Here is a 19,333-nt window from a genome sequence, read left to right as displayed (position 1 = left end):
TTATGTGAATTATTGTTATTTTTGTTCTTAAAATCTCCAAATTTCACTTAACTTTATACTTTGGTCCATCTGATTATGTAATTTGATCAGTTACTCAGTACTTGAATGTACTTTTTACCACATACTATTTTTTACTCTTACTTAACTCATTTCTTGGATACCTATATTTTGCTTTTACTTGACTAAAAATACGTTGAAGTAGTGCTGTTCTTACTTGAGTACATTTTTTTTGTCTACTCTGCCCACCTCACTTAAATTGAAGTTTTTGCAGCTGACGTTCATCAACTAATCATTCAAACTATTGAACATCTGACTTAAAGCTTGTCTACTTTGAAGAGCCCTCTAAAGAAAATGATAAAATAGCTTTATTATTGGTGCACTGGATTACATCTATAGTAAGAGAAATAATAATTGATCAATAAAAGTGTTTATTTGTTTTTTCTTATTTTAAGTCTTATGATTCATTGACTATCTAAAATAAAATATTGTCACCTTCCTAAAATAATGGCCTAAGTCATTTTTTGTCAAAGGTAATTAAAAAACCTAAAAGATGATTTAGGCAAAGCAATATTACTTTTTGCAAAACAGTGAGTTAGGCCGTTCTTTTGCGAACTTGTTTGTAGTTTTGAAGAGAGCATAGGAGGGGAACAAAATGGTTTTGCAGTCCCTCTATGTAGACGTACAAACTCCACAACTACGTGATGAAATGTAAAGCGCACTGCTTTTAGCCTGCTGTCATTGTGGTCTGGCATACCTGTCTTTTCTAGCCTGGGGTTTCCTGGCAAATGACACTCAGACTCTAGACATGCTGAAATTAATCCTCAGTAAGCCAAATGTTTACACCATTAAATGGCAGAAAATTACTCTGAGCAATTCGACAACTCAAAAATCCTTTAGGTTAACCATCAACTGTACAAGTATATTTATGAGGACAATGAAGCACGAAACCCGCCTCAATCCATCAATCCCCAGGGCTCTCCCCAGAGACCTCATCAGCCTTTAACCCACTCATCACAAATTATTCATGTGGATTATTCATTGCAAAATTCTTGCTGTACCTGAAAGCCTCCCCTAGAACCAAGTTAACTAAGCAATCTATACATTCTTTAGCAATTTTGCTGTCTAAATAAATATTGTTGATGTGTTTTGTGAGTTACTTTAACAAATGTCAAACCATGACAAAAGGCAGGAAAGGACAATATATAAACCGTCAAGCAAAGGAGAGAACATTCTTGTTTCGTTCTTGCTGTAGCCAAGAATAACACAATGAGTTAGCCAGTAAAAATAATGCTGTTTCTTTCAGATGTCATCGTTTGTGTGTTTGAAGTAGGGTAAGGATTTTCCTTGTTTTGCCTTTGTTTACAAAGTGACACAAGCATACTGTTTGGGTTTAAGGAAAGTCAACATAGATGTAGACTGTTCACACACATTCGTGTCTGTTGGAAACTAAAATAATCCACTGTTCACAGGAATAATCCCTTCTCAATGTGGCTGCATGACTCATCCAGGCTAGCTTCATGTCAGTAAAAGTGAAATCTCAAAACGAGCAACGAGTACTTATGTCTGAGATTTGTGGGAACATGTCCTTAGGTGTGTGGATATTGAAACGGACAAATAAGAAGCTAAACTGCAATCAACGTTTAAAAAACAGAATTTAAGTCTGAAGTAATGTATTTTTTGGTCAAAAAAACTCAGTTGATCTGTCTACAAAACAAAGGTGTAAGATTTTCTGTTCTGCCCTGATTGTGTACAATCTAAGGACCTCAGCACTTAAGTAGTGTTTAAAATGTGAAAACACTGGACTACTACTTGGTGCTTGTTGGCGTGTGCTTATTTAGAGACAAACAAGAAGCTACACTGAAAACAATCTTCCTCCATAACAGTGAAGTTAATCTTTGTGTTACAAGGTTATGTACTTTGTACATAACGTAAGTTTATTCCGTCACACAGGTGTGTATTTCAGGTAAGATCTTTTCAGAACATTCCAAAAAATAATAAAACTTTGAATAAAAGTGATTAAAAAGAAGAACAAATATATTTGAACTGAAGAATAGGTGTAAAGAAGTCAAAAGGAAAATGGTTGGCAGGCAAAATCAAATTTAAAACTGAAGCATCAAGAGAAGCTGTAGCTGAACCCTTTCAGCGAAACAGAAATCAACGTTTAGCTGTGGTTGTTCACATTCTCCAGCTAAGGTTAGCATGTCTGAGGGACTCAAGCCACAATAGATTAAGGTCGTTTTTACATGATGTATTGTTCAAACACTTTAAGTTAAATTTGTTAATTTACTCCAAGTCTATCGTGAATAAAAGACTATATTTGAGAGTTGACTTAAACATGGCTTACTCTGTGTGCGGCATATAGAGATTTAGATTAAACTCTTTTTTTCCATACTTTATCACAGCTAATTGTGATTTGTAATTTTTTCCCTCTGTATATCTGTTCCAGCTCATGTTCCGTCAGTAGATTACATCTGGTTTTGGTGACAAGCCGTCAGCTGCAAAAACTTCAATTTAAGTGAGGTGGGCAGAGTAGACAAAAAAAAAATTACTCAAGTAAGAAAGTATTTTTAGTCAAGTAAAAGCAAAATATAGGTATCCAAGAAATGACTTAAGTAAGAGTAAAAAATAGTATGTGGTAAAAAGTACATTCAAGTATTGAGTAACTGATCAAATTACATAATCAGATGGACCAAAGTATAACGTCCTCAAAGCATCTCAAAGTTAGACCTTTCCTTCCCAGCAGTGATGCCTTAAAGCTGATGCTTTGCAGTGAATCAGAAGAGTTGGCTCACTCACTGAGAGTGATGGAGTCATGGCAGAAATTTATCTTAATTAGCAGCACAGCGGGCTTGTGGCCGGTCTAAAGTGAGAATATCTGATCATGTGAAAACAGAGAGGGGAGCAGATGAGACAGTCAGGTGGATAATCTGTTCGTCCCCTCAGTCAGTGGACACTGGTGAGGAGGAAAGTATGCTGCTAAAACCCTTGAAGGAAGCAGCATCTTGCTGCTATTGGGTTAGTTTGGTTTCTGAGTTTGGTTCTGTTTCTGTTATGGTTCTGTTCCAAAGATTTTTTCAGCAGTGTTTTGTTGTTGTTGTTTTTTTTTTGTTGTTGTTAAATGAAAATTAAAAGTTTGACAAAAACGTTACACAAAATTAAGAATGTCAAAAAATGTAACAGAACAAATACATAAAATTAGGTAACCCTAACCCAATAACCCTAAAAGCCATATTAACATACAAAATATTAATATTTCCTAATTAGTAACCGTTTGGGAGACAAAGGAGTCGGCTCTTCTTTGGGACCTGTACCTCAAGAGCCTAACTTCCCGTCACTATTTCCCCATCTATGCAAAAAAACTTGATACCCAACAATACAAGCCCACACAGATACAGACGCAACTTCTGACTTTTTAAAATCTAACTAAAGCAACATTCAACTTAAGTTACAGTCACGTCTTCTGCTGCACATCTGTGGTTAACAGCACAACCACACATTCAGCCTTATTGTGTTTTGCTCACGACACAATTACATCAAACTGCCTCCTCAGACTTTCTCTAATTAAACAAATGTCACAAGCGCACTCCACACAGCTATCACTGCAGAACAGAGCAAGTAAAAGGTCATAAAAAAAAAAAAATAATGGGTGAGAAAAGTGGAGGGAAAAAACTACAGCTAGTCTCCCTTGGCCTGCACAAAACAAAATAACGTAAAATATATTTGTAAATCGAGTGTTTCATATTTAATAATATGTTCCTTGCACATGATTTCCTGCCCAATTATTTCAAGGTGTAGGAATAAGAAGCTACACTTTTAAGTGCACCCACCCAACAACAACAACAAAAAATCTCAGCCTCTGGTGAAACTTGTGTTGAAGCATATAATAAGGAGCGCATTATAAGCACATAACTGCACTAAAACAAACAAAAAAGTATGCAATACAGGAACTGTATTGCATATAAGCTCGTTTACATGCATTTGTGCCCAAAAAAAATAAGAAAAAACATATTTTAGTGACCCGCTGGGGAGCGGTTGCTCCACCAGCTTCATTGTTCGAGCACATGTACCAACAATGTACACTCTAAAAAGAAATTAGTTGAACCAACTTAATTGAATTGCTTCAATTGGTAACAAGCAATTCAATGAAGTTCATCCAACTTAATTTATTAAGTTTAACCAATTCAATATATCATAATTATCCAACTCAATTTGTTAATTTTCTTTTTTAACAAATTTATTAAGTATGTTTAAGATGACAAATCTAAGTCAGTCTTACTCAAATCATTTAGTTTACTTCAAATAAAGAAGTAAATTAATAAAGGATATCTTTTTTCAAAGGGTTTTTGGCTGAGGCAGCCTTTATTTGAAAGTAGTTATTCAGGAAAGTGGTCAATGACAGAGAGGAACACCTGCAGCTAAGGTCATCAGGTCAGGCATCGAACCTGCGTGGGCTGCGTCAGGGACTGGGTCCTCCTTATGTGGATTGTGCTCTACCCCTGCACCACCACAGCACCCTAGTTGGTACAGAATCTGTCCCTGGTAAGCTTGAGTCATGGTGTCAGACACAGGATACAAAATGGTATTGAACTTAATTCTTTCAAGTAAAGTCAAAGTGAAAAGTTCCTTTAGGTTAAAGATTTGTGAGTTTTGAGTTAATAAGTCCCAGCACTCTAGACTTACTATCTCCACTGGCTGCTCTGGTGTACTTGACTTTTTTTTTGGTTGCACCAGCACAAAAGTTCGATGCGCCCAAATATTTGACAGGTATCCTATTTAACATCACAGCTGAAAGACTGTGGAGAGAGCGGCCACTTGGGCAGAGCAATGTTTCAAATGTGCTTTTTAAGTGTTTCAATTCAAAATTTATTAGAACCAGGAGGCATTATGATGAAAGGTTCGTTTACATACTCGAACAGAGACATCGGGCCGAACACAAGGAGAGTGAAGCACGTTTGAGAACTGCGACAGAACCGAGAGCGAGCACAGAGCAGGCAGAGCAAGAGTTTGTCAGAGTGGAGTTCATGCCGGAGCACATATTGAGCAAGCATGTGTGAGGTTTAAGTGCACATTTGACAAATTGTTCGTTCACATAGACATATGCATTAGTGTCACTGCGTACTCAGGTTCATGGCTGTGCATTGAGGTTAGAAGCACAGATAGAACAGCAGAATTACCAGCAGCAGCAGCACTTTGTGGAACCAGTCTGGTTCCTGAACCAGACTGGAAGTGATATCTGATTGACTTGGACTGCGATAAGGGTCTAATCTATGTCTCTATCGCAGATGTTTTTTCTCAGTAGCACCTGTGTAACTGCAGTTTTTTTTTATTGTACTTTTGAGAAGTTTGGTCACATTTAGGAGCACATTGGCCACACTCTAAAGCCCTGACACCATAGGAGGCTTCCTCAGAGCACAAACAATGCAGCACCAAGTAAGGTAAGAAAAGGTATGGTAATTGAATTTATATAGCACATTTTCAGCAACAAGGCAGTTCAAAGTATAAAACAAAATAGCCAAAAGAAAGACAAAAAGGTTAGAGAGGTAAATGTTGGCTCCAATTGTTCTGGGTTGAGTTTTAGATTTGTATAAAGCTACATGTTGGTTCTCCATGTTTGATTCTTGTACTGGGTTGCTCAGTACACTAACAGGAGTTTATTTGGGTCTTTCTCTGATATTAAAAGTATAAAGCTAAATGTTGGTCTAAAGTAATAAGTACTCCACAATTTATAAAAGCAATAAACTAAAACGTATAAAGCTAAGTAGTTTTCCATTTATCTGTCTTTGAAATGTTCAGTTGCCTAAGCTCCCAAAATGCTAACTACATTTGCTATTTGGCATCTGGAATGGGTCTAGTAGTTTATCAATCAATTTTAAAATTTTTTAGTTGAAACCTCCATTATCTTTGTTCAATAATTGATTTTAATACTTGGTTTCTCTAATGTTTCTGTCTGTGTTGGCAGTTAGAGTCTCTGTTTGCTCTCCAGGTTGACCAAACTGTCTTCTATGCTGAAGCCATTCCCACAGATGGAGATCAAGGCGACAGATTGCAATGCCTCAGTGCTTCATTGGGCTGAACACATTCCTTTCTCATTACCATGTATTTGCAGTAATTCTTTTATCTGATTCTGTGTTCCTGTTTTGCTTCAGTCTGAGTTTGCTCTCGTTTCAAACGTCATGATCTGTAGCTGTGCCACCACAGATATCAACCCTCTCTTTTCGGTTTCTTAAAGACATGATACAACCACACATGTAGACAGCTGCAGCGAAACACCTCCTGTAGGATGTGACGTAGTCAGTGACTAGCATTTACGTAGCTCAAACAGTAGTCGGAGGAGTCTGCCGGTGAAAAACCACAAATGGCAGTGATGACACTGTGGAAGCAATTTCTTCCATACACATGGACACCCCCTTCTGTAGCTCACAGCGTAGGCGGCAGCTGACAGAAACCCATATAATGTCTCTCCACATGCAACTAGAAAGTGCAAAGCTGAAGGACGCAGGTATGAAACAACAGTTTTAGAGGCAGATTTTTTTTGCCCCTGTGTTAGAAATATCAAGTAAAACAAGAAAAAGATGTTAGTGGCTAAATGTATAAATGAAAATTAAATTCTTGAACTGAAAGTTGTGTGTGAGTCAAAGTTAAAGAAAACCAGAAAAAATGTCATTCAAACCTACCACAAATTTCACTTCATTGAACCCAATGAAGAGAGTTTGTCATTTACCCAATCTTTTTTTTTTGTGGTATTTTTCCTTTGTGGGGGAATGGAGATTTGTATGACTAATCAGAAAAACAACATATATGTTTTATGTAGCCTAATGTAGCTTGTTTGCAAAGATGTGCGTTTTTTCCCCAGATTAATTAGCTTTTCTTTTGTCAGGAGAAAAAAAAAGATTTTTTTTTTTTATTAGTTAACTGACAACTTTTAATTACCTTTCTTTGAATTTGCTCCTTGATGTATAAACTAAAGATACTCGAACAAAGGTGACAAAGGATTGCAGCGACAGCTCTCACAAGAACAAAGGAAGTAAATGGAGCAGAATGCATGAAAGGAAGCGGGTGACCACAATGCAACAGGGACCACAATTCAAAACAGAGCAGGAGAAAATCCAAAACCATAAAATGATCACAATTTACAAACCCAAAGATTGATCAATGCCTGTGATCCATGCTGTGATGGTTTTATTAGAACCATCACAAACCTCTTCAGCAGTTTGAGCTACATTAGTTTGCCACCATGTTGATGCCTCCTCACCACACTTCCTTTAAGGACCATTTTTAATTAACATGGACACTGCAGACTGGGAACAAGAGCTGCGGTTTTGAAAATGCTAACCATCTGCTTATTTTTCATACTTCCAACACCTTTGATGACCAAATATTCATTTATTGCCTAATATATCCTGGTCCAGTTGTTAGAAATAGCTTAAAAGGGCAACCACCAAGGTATAGTCCTCAAATCAAATCCAAATATTGGATGTCTTTAAAACTGTGTTTTATCCTTTTATTGTTGATTTTGTGTGTGTGTGTGTGTGTGTGTGTGTGTGTGTGTGTGTGTGTGTGTGTGTGTGTGTGTGTGTGTGTGTGTGTGTGTGTGTGTGTGTGTGTGAGACTGTGTGTGATGAGTGGGGAACCAAAACTTGCTCAAATCCAATGGCCCATCCAGTTTATCTTCACTTTTTAAGTAACTGTAATGTTATGTCTGATCAGTGTGATTATAATAAGGTCAAGTTCAACTGGTAACAGAGAAGAATATTTGAAAAGCACCATACTGTGATGTGCACAGTGGATATTGTAATGTTAATCATCTACTTAAAATAAGGGTTAGTGAATTTAAAAAGCGCACTTTAAGTCACTTTAAAGTGCAAAGGCTTATTCAGAGATTAATACATTTTTACTCAAATAATATACAGAATATAAACACAAGTTTGTCGTACATGCACATTAAGAAAAAATTTGCAACATGGATAAAAGAACAACAACCAGAAATATATACAGACATGAATGAATGGATGATATTTATCTTCAAGTGCTTGTAAATCAGGCTACAACTCAAAAAACCCCAAACAGGTTTGTTCCGTGTAAAGTACTCTTAATTTCTCTGAAACTGCACACCAGCTTCCTGGATCAGTGACATTTACAGGCAGTTTTGGGGAGGCACTCTTTCATCTGTTTATTCTGTCTGCAGCAGATCTTCACATTTAGAAGCCATGGTGCCTGAATAGCATCTTGTGCAACACAAAAATATTCTCAGATGTTTTCTTTTTTTTTTTTTTTTTTACAGTGCCTAAACTTTACATTCCACACAAGGGCGCCCACCCTGTTGAACTAACTTGAACATAAGCAGGAAAACTATTTAGGATTCAACAGAGAATTGTTTTTGTTTCGTTTGTTTTTCCATTGTGGTGTCTCCCCCTTGGCTGGAGAGAGAGAGATGTCATCAGTAAAAAAAAATTTAAAAAACACACAACTGCTCATAAATACTACCAAAAGCTGAAGAAGTAAAACGTTCACATCAGTATCAGTGATATTATTTCAATAAATAATACATTTTCAGGAAAAACTTGAATAGAGGAGGCTTTACTTTACGCTGCACATGTAACATGTTCATTTTAATGTAAAATAAAACAAACAAATATAAAATTAATCCAGTCATGGTATATTTAAATAGTTTTCCTAACTAAACCAATGCCACCTTCTTGAAAGGAACCTTCAATTCTTAGAATGAATCAACAAAGTTTCCTTTCGGGTCCATTTTACAACTCACTGAGACTCAACCAGGCATAAAGCTACTCAGTGCTCATCTGGTAAATGGTGAAAGGTAATTAGGACAAAGTTTCATACTCCTCTGACTGCACTAATCTGAAAAATATTTCCAGCAAGGCACAAACAACATGAAAGTCTTCACATTTACAATATCAGTCTTTCCAAACACAAGAACAAGAAAACAGAGGAGGCAACTTTTGGTGGGGGGGAAAAAGAAGCACATTTTGCTCCATGTGGTACTTCCCCTCACCCCACATATTTCTGACAACAGATTTGTTTTTTGTTTTTTATCTTGTGCAAAAGAGACATGCGACTGTTGGAACAGACCAAGGAAACACTGAATAACACAACAAAAGAAATTTAAAAACAATGTAAATGAAAAACAGAACTTTTGTTCTATAGTTTTTTTTAACATCTGTACCTGGTGTGTTTTATAGTTTCTACCCACATTATTATCGTTCAAAGTGCGTATTTCTCAGAGTTGTCTCAGCCCTGTTAGAGCATGTATAATGTCAGCAGAAGGTCTATAACACCTGCATATAAATGCATATAGTAGAAAACTCACCAGGTAGTCTTGGCAAATGTATACTTATGAGAAAAAAAATCCCTATTGACCATGTCAGCCATAATAACTCCTCCTAAGTATAACATCAAGAGGATGAATGTCTACCTTGAATGGTTTCACAGTTTTAAAAAGCGAGGTATAATTCAATAATCCTACACTGTATTACAACAGAACAAACAGTCAAATTTTGACAACTGTACATATTAAAAACACCCCTGTTACAATGCAGACGTTGTGTGTTTTGTGAAACACACAACAAACAATACAAGGAGGATCTGAGGGGTCTGCAGTAAATTAAACTCTTCCAGGGATGGCTCTCTGGAGCGTCAGATGAGGATTTTCGTCACAGGAAAACTTCACCTCACGGCTCTGGGTTAAGTTTCAAAGAGGACTCACTGCCATCACCGCTTTCCTCAACTGGCCTCCGACACAAAGAGTCCTTGGCTGAAAAACAAAAATGTACACATGATCAAGAAAAAAGTAATCAGGAAACATTTTGCCACTATTTTCCATCATACTATGCCAAACCATCCTGGATTATTAAATAAAAAAACACAAAAAATAACTTAAACATTCAACAAAATGCATACAAATGTTTGTATTTACTAAGTAAAGCATTGTCTGATGGTAAGTTAAAATGGATAATCACCTGTGCAGGAGAAACACACTAGCATCTTATTCCAGTATAAAAACTGAATGACTTTTTTTGCTATAGGTGTCTTCAATGTTCTTGCACTTAAATGAATAAATACAGCTCAGGAAAGAATTAAGAAACCACTTAAAATAATCAGTTCCTCTGATTTTTCTCCTTATAGGTTTATGTTTGAGTAAAATGAACATTGTTCTTTTATTCTATGAACTACTGACAACATGTCTGAAATTCCAAGCATAGATTTTGTATTTATTTGCAGAAAATGAGAAACGGCCAAAATAACAAAAAGATGCAGTGTTTTCAGACCTCAAATAATGCAAAGGAAACAAGTTCATATTCATTTAGAAACAACAATACTAGTGTTTGAACTCAGGAAGAGTTCAGAGATCAATATCAGGCAGAAAAACCAGGAGATTTTCAGTGCAGTGGTCTCAGTTTTTTCCATTTTTTCACTAAATTAAAGCCTGTGAGCCCAGATTGTCTTTAACTTACTCTGTACTGCTGGTTTTGTCTGCCAGCAGTGGGTAACATGCAGCTTGCAGGTCATTGCCGTCAGCCCGAGCAGTCCGAAAATTCCCAAAATGAGAATAGCCGTACCTGGAATAAAATGAGACAGTAGAGCTACAGCTTACACCACCCTGGAATCTGAGCATGACAGAAAGCAGGAAAAGTCTTACCTATGTGAATGCTTGTGTTCTGCGTTGTGTTTCTCACAGTGGGGCGCTGAACAGTAGTCGTGGTGGTGCTCGAGCGTGTCTTCTGTATTGGAGCCCCCTCATGTGGACGACGTGTTGTTGAGAGCGAGGAGAAAACCTTTGAGATTGTTGTGGGGGCTACAGTGGTCTGACTATCATTTATCATCTCATTACACACGACGTCAGAGGTTGAGCTTCCAGCCTGTTTAATCCCTGCAGATTTACAGCTGCAGAAACACAACCAAGACAAAAACAACAACTTTTAGCTACATGTGTACTTGAGGTTTAAGATGGTGTGCAACTATTGAAACTTACTCTTTCCATTTTTGACATTGTGTGTTAATCTCTTGGCTGAAATAACCTTCCTTGCACTTTGAACAAACTGCCAGTGGGAAAAATAAATGTTTTTCATTAAGGTTCAGCCTTTGGATCAAATAATGGAAGCTAAGAAATTTGTTTGAGTCTGTAACTTACCCCCATTTTCCAGTCCAGATCCTATATCACATTTACAGATGCTTGAATCCCTTGCACGTGGAACAAAGCCATCACGACATCCACATACAGTATTTTTCACTGCGGTGCACTTCTCTTTGATATCACTTCCTGATTCTGAAAAACCAAGAAAGTAATACATTTTAGGATTTAAACTACAGAGTCGTTGGTTTAATTTGTAAAAAGAAGCTAAAGAACAGAAGTCTTCATTCAATGTTTTCACTTTATCATTTGCTCTTTGCATTTGCTAGAACAGTCAGTACATGTTGACAAGGTTTTTACTTTTACCTTCATAACACGTCGTGCATCCATCACAACTTTGAGACTTCTTTGGTGTTGCCTGAAAAGTTCCTTCCCCACATGGCTCGCATTCTGTTTTGCCTGAAGGCAGTTTCTTCACTTTCTGACCTATATAAGTCACAAGTTGGAGAAAAACAACAGCTTAACTTCTATGTACTTCAGAAAAAAGACAGAAAGAAAAAAAAATTACATCTTTACACAGAACAAGAAACATTTTCTATCAAATAAAGTGTCACCCAATTTCTTTAAAAACACCCAAAAGGTTATTTTTCCTACCTCTATCGCACATTCTGGCATCCGAATCAACAATAAACACATTAAGAGTCAAAATGAATATGAGCAGATTAAATAGAAACATGTTAAGTTGTTCTCTTTGAGTCGTGACACAAGGTTGTTTGTGCGCAGAGCTACTCGACTGTGAAACAGGAACCCCTGTGTGGGTTTTAAGTCGGCATCACATTGTCTTTTCCCCTAAAAAAAAAAACCCAACCCACTCTGTCAGTCTCAAGGTTGGAAATCTACAGCTTTAAAGCTAAAAGTAATTTCAAGATCATATTATTTATTTACATTCATACCTTCAAAACCCAAGGCTCTAAACATTAATATGCTTATTAAGCAATCTCTTTTTTTATTTTATTTTTTAAAAAGATAGAGAATTGCCATAAAAGAAAATCTGATTTTCTTTTGATTTATAAACTTAGAAGGGATGATGTTCTGTGTCTCTAAAACGATAGTAGCAAAAATAAAAAATAAATAAAACCAACAAAACCCGATCCTTTTTGTAGGGTTTGAGTTGTCAACACTGTCCTTTTGTGTTAGATTACAATTTCTCCATGAAGATTAATGACTTCTCAGAGGTGTTCAACAAAGTCCCACACTAGATCCACTGTCCTTTATATTTTCTCTTTGTAAATATTTATCCCTTTTATTAATCATTTCTGTGCTTTAGAGCCCACCAGTCCGATGGACCATCTACCTTGATTTCCCTCCTTGTCCAACTCTTTATTCACATGCTACATCCATCAACCAATCTTTTCTCCTTTAATAAAGAAACACTGGTAAAGCTAAACCTGCTGAAAAAGCAGCTCTTATTTTTGCTTCTCCACACTTAGCCCACTGTAACACACTGCTTACTGGGCAGGAAAAGGCTTTCCCGAAACCATCAGTCATAAAAACGTTCTGGTCGGGTTTTAAAATGTTCAAACAGTGAGTTTCTAATTCACCTCTGTGAAACATGTTTGTCTGATCTTTGAACTAGTAATTTCATTAACCCTAGCTCTTTCTGTTCTAACCATCATTCCCCACAAAGGAGGTCATAGTTTCAGGTTATGGTTGAGGATGCTGCCTAGACAATTGCATTGGTTAATTCATTGAAGAAAAAGATGTCAGACTCATCAGGCATTTACATAGAGTCATTACTGCATCTTTACATTTCTCTTCTTACGTATATACAGCCATACTCAGTAAATGACTCAGATTATGCATATCAATGAGGTTTGTTTGTTACATTAAAATTACCTTTTGAAAATAACAACCTTAACCAAGTGTTATACATACTTTCAATAAGCCCACATCAGTCTGTGTCTAATGAAACCTAAATACGTTTTTCAATGGTATTCTAATTTAATGAATGTGGCTGTATATTATTTTTTTCTTTATTTTATTTTATTACCTAGTTTTAAAATTGCTCCATTCATTTGTTACATCACTTTCTTCTTCTCCTTTTTACTTGTGCTGAGTAGTCAAAGTTCCCTTAGTGTTTCTGCACATTCAGTAAAATCAGCAAAACTGTTTTAGTTCTCTTTTATCACCCAAGCATTAGAATAAATCATTTCATTTTTACACTGTGTGTATCCTCAGCGATTTGCATTGATTGGCGTGTGTTTGCGTGCGTTTGTTTGTAATACCTTGTGGGGACGATTTTCCTGATACATACTACTTTGTGGGGACCAATTGCTCCTTGTGGTCCGAAGCCTGGTCCCCACAAGGGGAAACCCTGTTTTTGGGTCAGGGGTTAGAGTTAGGACTAAGGTGTGAATTGAGTTTTGGTTAGGGTTAGGGTTAGGTATGTGATGGTTAGGGTTAGGAAAAGGGTAAAGGTAAGGTTTACGCTGTAAAAATTAATGGAAGTCAATGGAAAGATCAGGAGGAGCTCAGGAGGAGCTCACCTGGAGCAGGTCTCCCTGAGGCAAATAGTTCCACCTCATAAGTGCTACGCAGACCTCATCTTGTCAAAGCTGTACTTTATTATGCATAGTTCCTTCCTTATTGTCTTCCTTCAGAGAAAACCAGTTCCCGTTAACACTCTGCTCTCCGAAATCACATTTTTTGTATCTGCATAAAAATGCATGAACTCCGTTAAAGGAGTTCATGCATCTGATCAAAATGCCTCCATTCTGAGGTTTTCCAGGTCAAATCCCACTGGAAGGAGATCCAAAGGCAAACCCAGAGGTCAGTAGAGGGACTAAACGTGCCTTTGGTGTAGGAACACAATGAGTTGGAGCAGGGCTTTTCCAAAAGGGGGCGTGCCACAGCTCTTCAGTGGGGGTTGTGACATGAAGGTGAAAAAAAAAATGAAAACGTAACTGTAGACTTCAGCCAACTTTCCCATGTCAGTGCCAGAAATAAAATGGAGAGATTTTCAACCGTGTACAGTTGAGTGCAGTGAACAGTCAACAAAATGACCGTATGTTCCGCACTAAGGCGCACTTAAAAACCTTCAATTTCCTCAAAAGAGGGTAACTAAAACTGACAAGTTAGAAAGTTTTAATACTCACACATAGTTTTAAAAAGTTAATTTTTTGTCAAAATCTCTTTCATTTCATACTGTTTATTCAATGTCACATGCTGTTTTTATTTTTAATTTTATTTCTTTTAATTATGTAAAGCACCTTGAAATGCCTTGCTGCTGAAATGTGCTATACAAATAAAATTTGATTGATTGATCCTATGTACATTTATCTGGAGTCCTTTTTGTTAATACTCTCCTCTACATCGATTAAGGATCCTTTTTGTAGTATGAGTGACCAGCTGTCTGTTTTCAATGTTCGATTTCAGCTGCTGGATAAAAACAAGCTCTAGGATGAGTCACAGTCATGTGTCTGATTTATTCATTCAGGATGGTGATGAGACAAAACCACATTAAGAGCTGGAGTAGCTCTATCAAGCTTGACATTTCTTGGATAAAGGCAACATTTTAGCAAGTTTACTGTCACATCTTTAGTTAAGTATAATAACGTTGGCGAGTTCATTCCAGGTAAGACAATATTTTGCGTGTCATGCAATAACTGTGTTGGTTCTGGTAGCTCAAACTTTGTCCAGGTTCCTCAAGCATAACATCAACTCAAGCTTCATTCATGAGTTTTCGGCATGGTGTATTGTAACAGCAAAAAAGGAACCTTACATTGACAGATTTATAAATTGCCCTGACTGGAAGCTAGCAGGTTGTAAAACAATACTTTTGGTAAATTACCCAATTTGGAGTTTACTCTATTCATGCTGTTGGTTTTTGACTCAGCTGTAACAGAGTTTAAGTCCTGATCTTAGGGAATTTGTTGCATGCCTTCCCTTTTTTTCTAGTTTGATTACTTTCAATAAAGGCCAGTAGTGCCACAGAATTAAAAACAAATCTACCCAGTATATTTATTAAGTCAGTCTCGATGCATGCAACTACAAGGTTTGGATTTGTTTAATAAGTAAAAACTCAAATATAGCTACAATTTTAATCTTTGTCTCAGCTCATCATGTAGTTTTATTTTCAGTAAAACTGGAAGTAAAACTGCTGACTGTTTTCTGTCTAACTCCTGATATTGGGGAATTTGCTGCCTCTGGAGCCTCCTGAGTTATTTTTGGACTTCTTAAACCCGTTTTTCTTGAATAGAGATTAGTTCCCAAATCCTGAAAAAACTGCCTCAGTCTCACACTAAGTTTTGAATTTGTTTCTGAAGTAATTAGCTCAGAATCTCATAAACTTGCTCATATAGGCATTGTGAAATGCATAAATATGTTTCTTAGCGTTTGCTTCTTTAATGTTTCAAGTAAACGGTTGGTACAGCAACTACTTTACCAGACAATGTTCCGTAAAATAGCAAAAATATGTTTTTCTTTGTAATGTTTATTATAGGGAGATTAAGATTGAAATCTGTGTTTTCCAGTCTTTTCAGCAGTCTCCATTACAATAGAGGTTATAGATAGGAAACAAAACATTATCTTCAGTAATACAATTCTACGTTAAAAGTATTTTTGTTATGTTTTTCTAACCTTTATCTGGACCATTTCCTCTTTTTTTGAGGGAAAAAGTACACTGCGGTTCAGGTAACGGAAACTTAGCAGCTTTTCGGTAAGAACATGACATGCAGTGTGTGCTTGCATATGGAGTGCACATGGAAATAACCACACACTGATGATTAACCTGCAAGATATACAACCACTCACAAGCATGCTTCTTAGTAAACGGATGTTGAAAACACCTCCACTCTGGCTTGAACACGCTTATAAGTTCGGAGACAAGTTGATTTTTATTTTTTACAAAAGGCACGTCCGTAACGCTGCTCAAATACTGTCAAAAGTCAGCTTAATGTTACTGTGAAAACTCAGATCATTCTGAGAATGAGCTGCTGATAAGAATAAGATGAGTTCATTTTTTACTCACAACCTGAAATTACCAGGAGATAAACATCTTAAATATTAAAGAAGCTGAGTATTTGTTTCTATTTGACCTCACATGAACGGAAGAGTACTAAGAGTACTACTTTAAATTGCTGCTCATAAGATAGCAAACCAGAACCTTTCTTTTTGGATCTAGTGCATTTACAGATATTTTAAATACACTTTATGCTCATTTCTGAATTTATTTGTGTGGGTATTTTTTTTTAATAGTGGATTTTTTCAGAAGACGTGCTTCACTTTTTAGAAAATAAATGAAGTAGTCGGTAATTCTAGACTTCTCTATTAAAAAGTCCTTCTGTAGATCACCTTTGTCTTGTGCAGTCTTAATTTTATTTAATCCAAAACCACTAAACAAATTTGACGTGTATGAAGGGATAGTAACACATGATCTTCTGAGAAATGCAGACTCATCAATGCAGAATGTCATGAAAGTAAAATAACCCATTAACCATTTTTGGTTTTGTATAAACAGCAAAAACCTCTAATGATGTATTTTCTGGGAAGATAAAACTCAAAATCTGTAATTTAAGACACATAATTAAAATATCCCTACTTTGCAAGAAATGTATCTCACTAGTTTAGGAAACAACACAAAACAGTAAGCTTTTTGCAACTGGAATTAACATTTAGCTAAATATAAGTGTGAATTATACAAACTTGTGAAAGATTTATATGTAATAATAATGTACATTTTAAATACATCTGCTGTACTTTTGCCTAAGAGTAAAGAACCTCAACTGAAGTTGCAATATATGGAGTTTCTTTACACAAAATAAAGAATATTGGTCTTTTATTGCTGCCTAAATTGTGGTTTCCTGACTTTGACATTTAAAGAAATAAAACCTCCATATGTATAACATAACAACTATTTATTTAAACTGTTTTTCAACTTTAGCCTCTTTCTGTCTTTTTCATACACCTTTATCATGTGAAGTCCATCATACCTCGATGCACAGGATGTGCTCTGATGTATGTTTCCGGTAGCAGTATCAGCGACCTGTATTTGGAATAATAAAGAAGGAAGACTGTGGTTACTCTGATCTAATCTGTGAGCAAAGCAGAAAATGTAAAGCTGGGAAAAACTAAGCAAAGTAACATGGCAACTGTGATTTTACAAATGTAGAAATGTATTTATATGAATCAGACACTAACAAGCAACATTGAAAAGGAAAAAGTTTTTGTGTAAGATCCTAACTAGCATGATTTTCCTATTATTAAAACACAGTACATGTAACCATAGCAATAGCAATGGATAATTGAAAAACATCAATGCCTCTTTGACTGATGTGTGTTTAAAGCCTGATAATTGCATTTTGCAGTAATAATAACTATATGATTCCCATACTTGCCAAATAGTTTTTGGTGGAGACAGTAGGTGGGCTGTAGCTACTTCAATATAAATAACAGCAACATTTCAGGCGTGGTCTTACTCGCTCTCAGCGCTGCTTTTAACACGGTTGATCATAAGAAGAAGACCAGTTGAAGAAGAACTAGGTGGTTCTTTCAGGCCAAGCACTCACCTAACTGGAGTCTTATTTAAGACTATTTTGAGTCTTTATGCAACTATAAACTAAAATAAATAAAAAATAGCATGTGGAGTTCCTCAAGTTTCAATGGAACCATACAGATGCTTGCCATCTGTATGGTCCTGCATTTCAGCTGTTTTGCAGTTTTCTGGAAGTTTGTTTCAGATTTATGGTGCATAGAAGCAGAATGCTGCTTCTCCGTGTTTGGTTCTGCATGTCTTTATAAATAATTATGGTGTTTGGAGCCAAAGAAGAGCATTTAAAAGTCAACACTGAGCTTTAAGCAATAAAGTTAATAATTCCTACATTCGGCTGCAGTTAATTTGTTTTGTAGCCTCAGAAAAAACTAATCAAAGAAGGCGACATATTAGGCAGTTAAACCAAACCACAGCACTTTCTGCACACCTGTCAGTGTGGCGTAAAGACGTTTATACAGAGAGAAACTATTTATGTCACTAATAACACATTTAACCACCCGTGTTTCAGTGATACACTGTGTACCACAAAAACCAGTCCCTCCTGTCTGTCACGTAGTAGATTTTAAAATTCACCTGCTGGTTTCGAAATATCTGAATGGTCCAAATATTTCTGATATTTCTGATCTCTGGTCCATTATGAACCAACGAGAACAGATCATGAGGGTCATGGCTACTCTTTGTACTCGGTTACAACCAAACACGATTATACAGCGTTCAGCTCTTATACTCCTTGCCTGCGGAACAAACTCCCTGAATGAATCAGACCTGCTCAAATGTTCAATTGTTTTAAGTCAAGAATTTAAAAAAAATTATTTACTGTTGCATTTTTGTAATTTATTATTATGTACTATATGTTGTTATATGTGTTTTTAAATGTTTTAAGACTTTTTTATTATGCAAATCATTTTGAATTCTCCTGTACATGAAATCTGCTATGAACTACAAATAAACTTGCCTCGCTTTAAATAATAAGTTAATGTACCCACAGGAGTAACTTCATTGACTAATCCCTGCACAGCATCAGTAATTTAGAGATCTTGGTTCTTTGGCTGTTTATATGCAGAATGTCTGGGATTGTCTCCCGCAGAAAAATCAGGCAGTTTTGATGAGCCGTTTTAGACACACACACACTTAGACTTTAAATGAGGAATAAAAATCAATTTATCAACATATCAAGTGAAGCTAGTAAATAGTTTAATCTCACCAAAGTGGCGTGTGGTTTAATAACAAGAAACCACATAAACAAGTCTTTAAATAAAGACCTGCAGTATTTTTTTTCCATTACATAGACATCTAAACCTTCTTGCCACTGATGATGTGTGGGAGGTAGAGCTTTGACCCAAATATTTATCGTTATTATTGTCACCATTAAACAGATTTTGAGAATTTGAACTTTCTTTCCAATCCACACAATGACATAAATCTCAAGATATAAAAATTTTTGGTCAAGTGGCAAGTTAAGCTTCAATATATGGTTCAGATTTCTCCTTGGATTCCTTACCAGTAAGATCCAGGCAATCCCATAAAACATGTAAATTGTACTTTTACTAACTTTTACCCGAGTAGTTTCTTGGGCGTCTTCTTTTTACTTTTACTTGAGTAAAAATATGTTGAATCGCAAAGTACAATTATCATGTACATTACCCTTTTCCTTCCTGTAGGCGGAGCACATTCCCATGAAATGCTTGCAACAA

General features: G+C 36.2%; 1 protein-coding gene across 1 annotated transcript; it reads right to left on the bottom strand.

Annotated features, from left to right (window-relative positions):
* Positions 1-7,528: 7,528 nt before the first annotated feature.
* si:ch73-361p23.3 (tumor necrosis factor receptor superfamily member 5) lies at positions 7,529-11,946 on the bottom strand. The gene is made up of 7 exons (XM_008408695.2): positions 11,744-11,946; positions 11,456-11,575; positions 11,150-11,284; positions 10,991-11,057; positions 10,658-10,902; positions 10,473-10,577; positions 7,529-9,772 (listed from the first exon to the last, which is right to left on the bottom strand). Exons 1-7 carry the CDS (start codon positions 11,823-11,825, stop codon positions 9,690-9,692), a joined length of 837 nt encoding a protein of 278 aa, XP_008406917.1. The 5' UTR covers positions 11,826-11,946; the 3' UTR covers positions 7,529-9,689.
* Positions 11,947-19,333: the final 7,387 nt, after the last annotated feature.

The sequence above is a fragment of the Poecilia reticulata genome, chromosome 5 (assembly GCF_904066995.2).
Source record: "Poecilia reticulata chromosome 5, P_reticulata-male-v2, whole genome shotgun sequence".
NCBI lineage: Eukaryota > Metazoa > Chordata > Actinopteri > Cyprinodontiformes > Poeciliidae > Poecilia > Poecilia reticulata.
The sequence above is the reverse complement of the archived record's forward strand: the minus strand, read 5'-3'. Positions and strand labels throughout refer to the sequence as shown.

What these genes read in the sequence shown, in the direction of transcription:
- si:ch73-361p23.3 (XM_008408695.2), bottom strand. Translation starts at nt 11,825, where the DNA reads ATGTTTCTATTTAATCTGCTCATATTCATTTTGACTCTTAATGTGTTT. An exon ending in TGCCAGAATGTGCGATAGAG is followed by an intron (nt 11,576 to 11,743) that starts GTAGGAAAAATA and finishes TGACTTATATAG; the next exon opens with GTCAGAAAGTGAAGAAACTG. An exon ending in ATGCACGACGTGTTATGAAG is followed by an intron (nt 11,285 to 11,455) that starts GTAAAAGTAAAA and finishes TTGGTTTTTCAG; the next exon opens with AATCAGGAAGTGATATCAAA.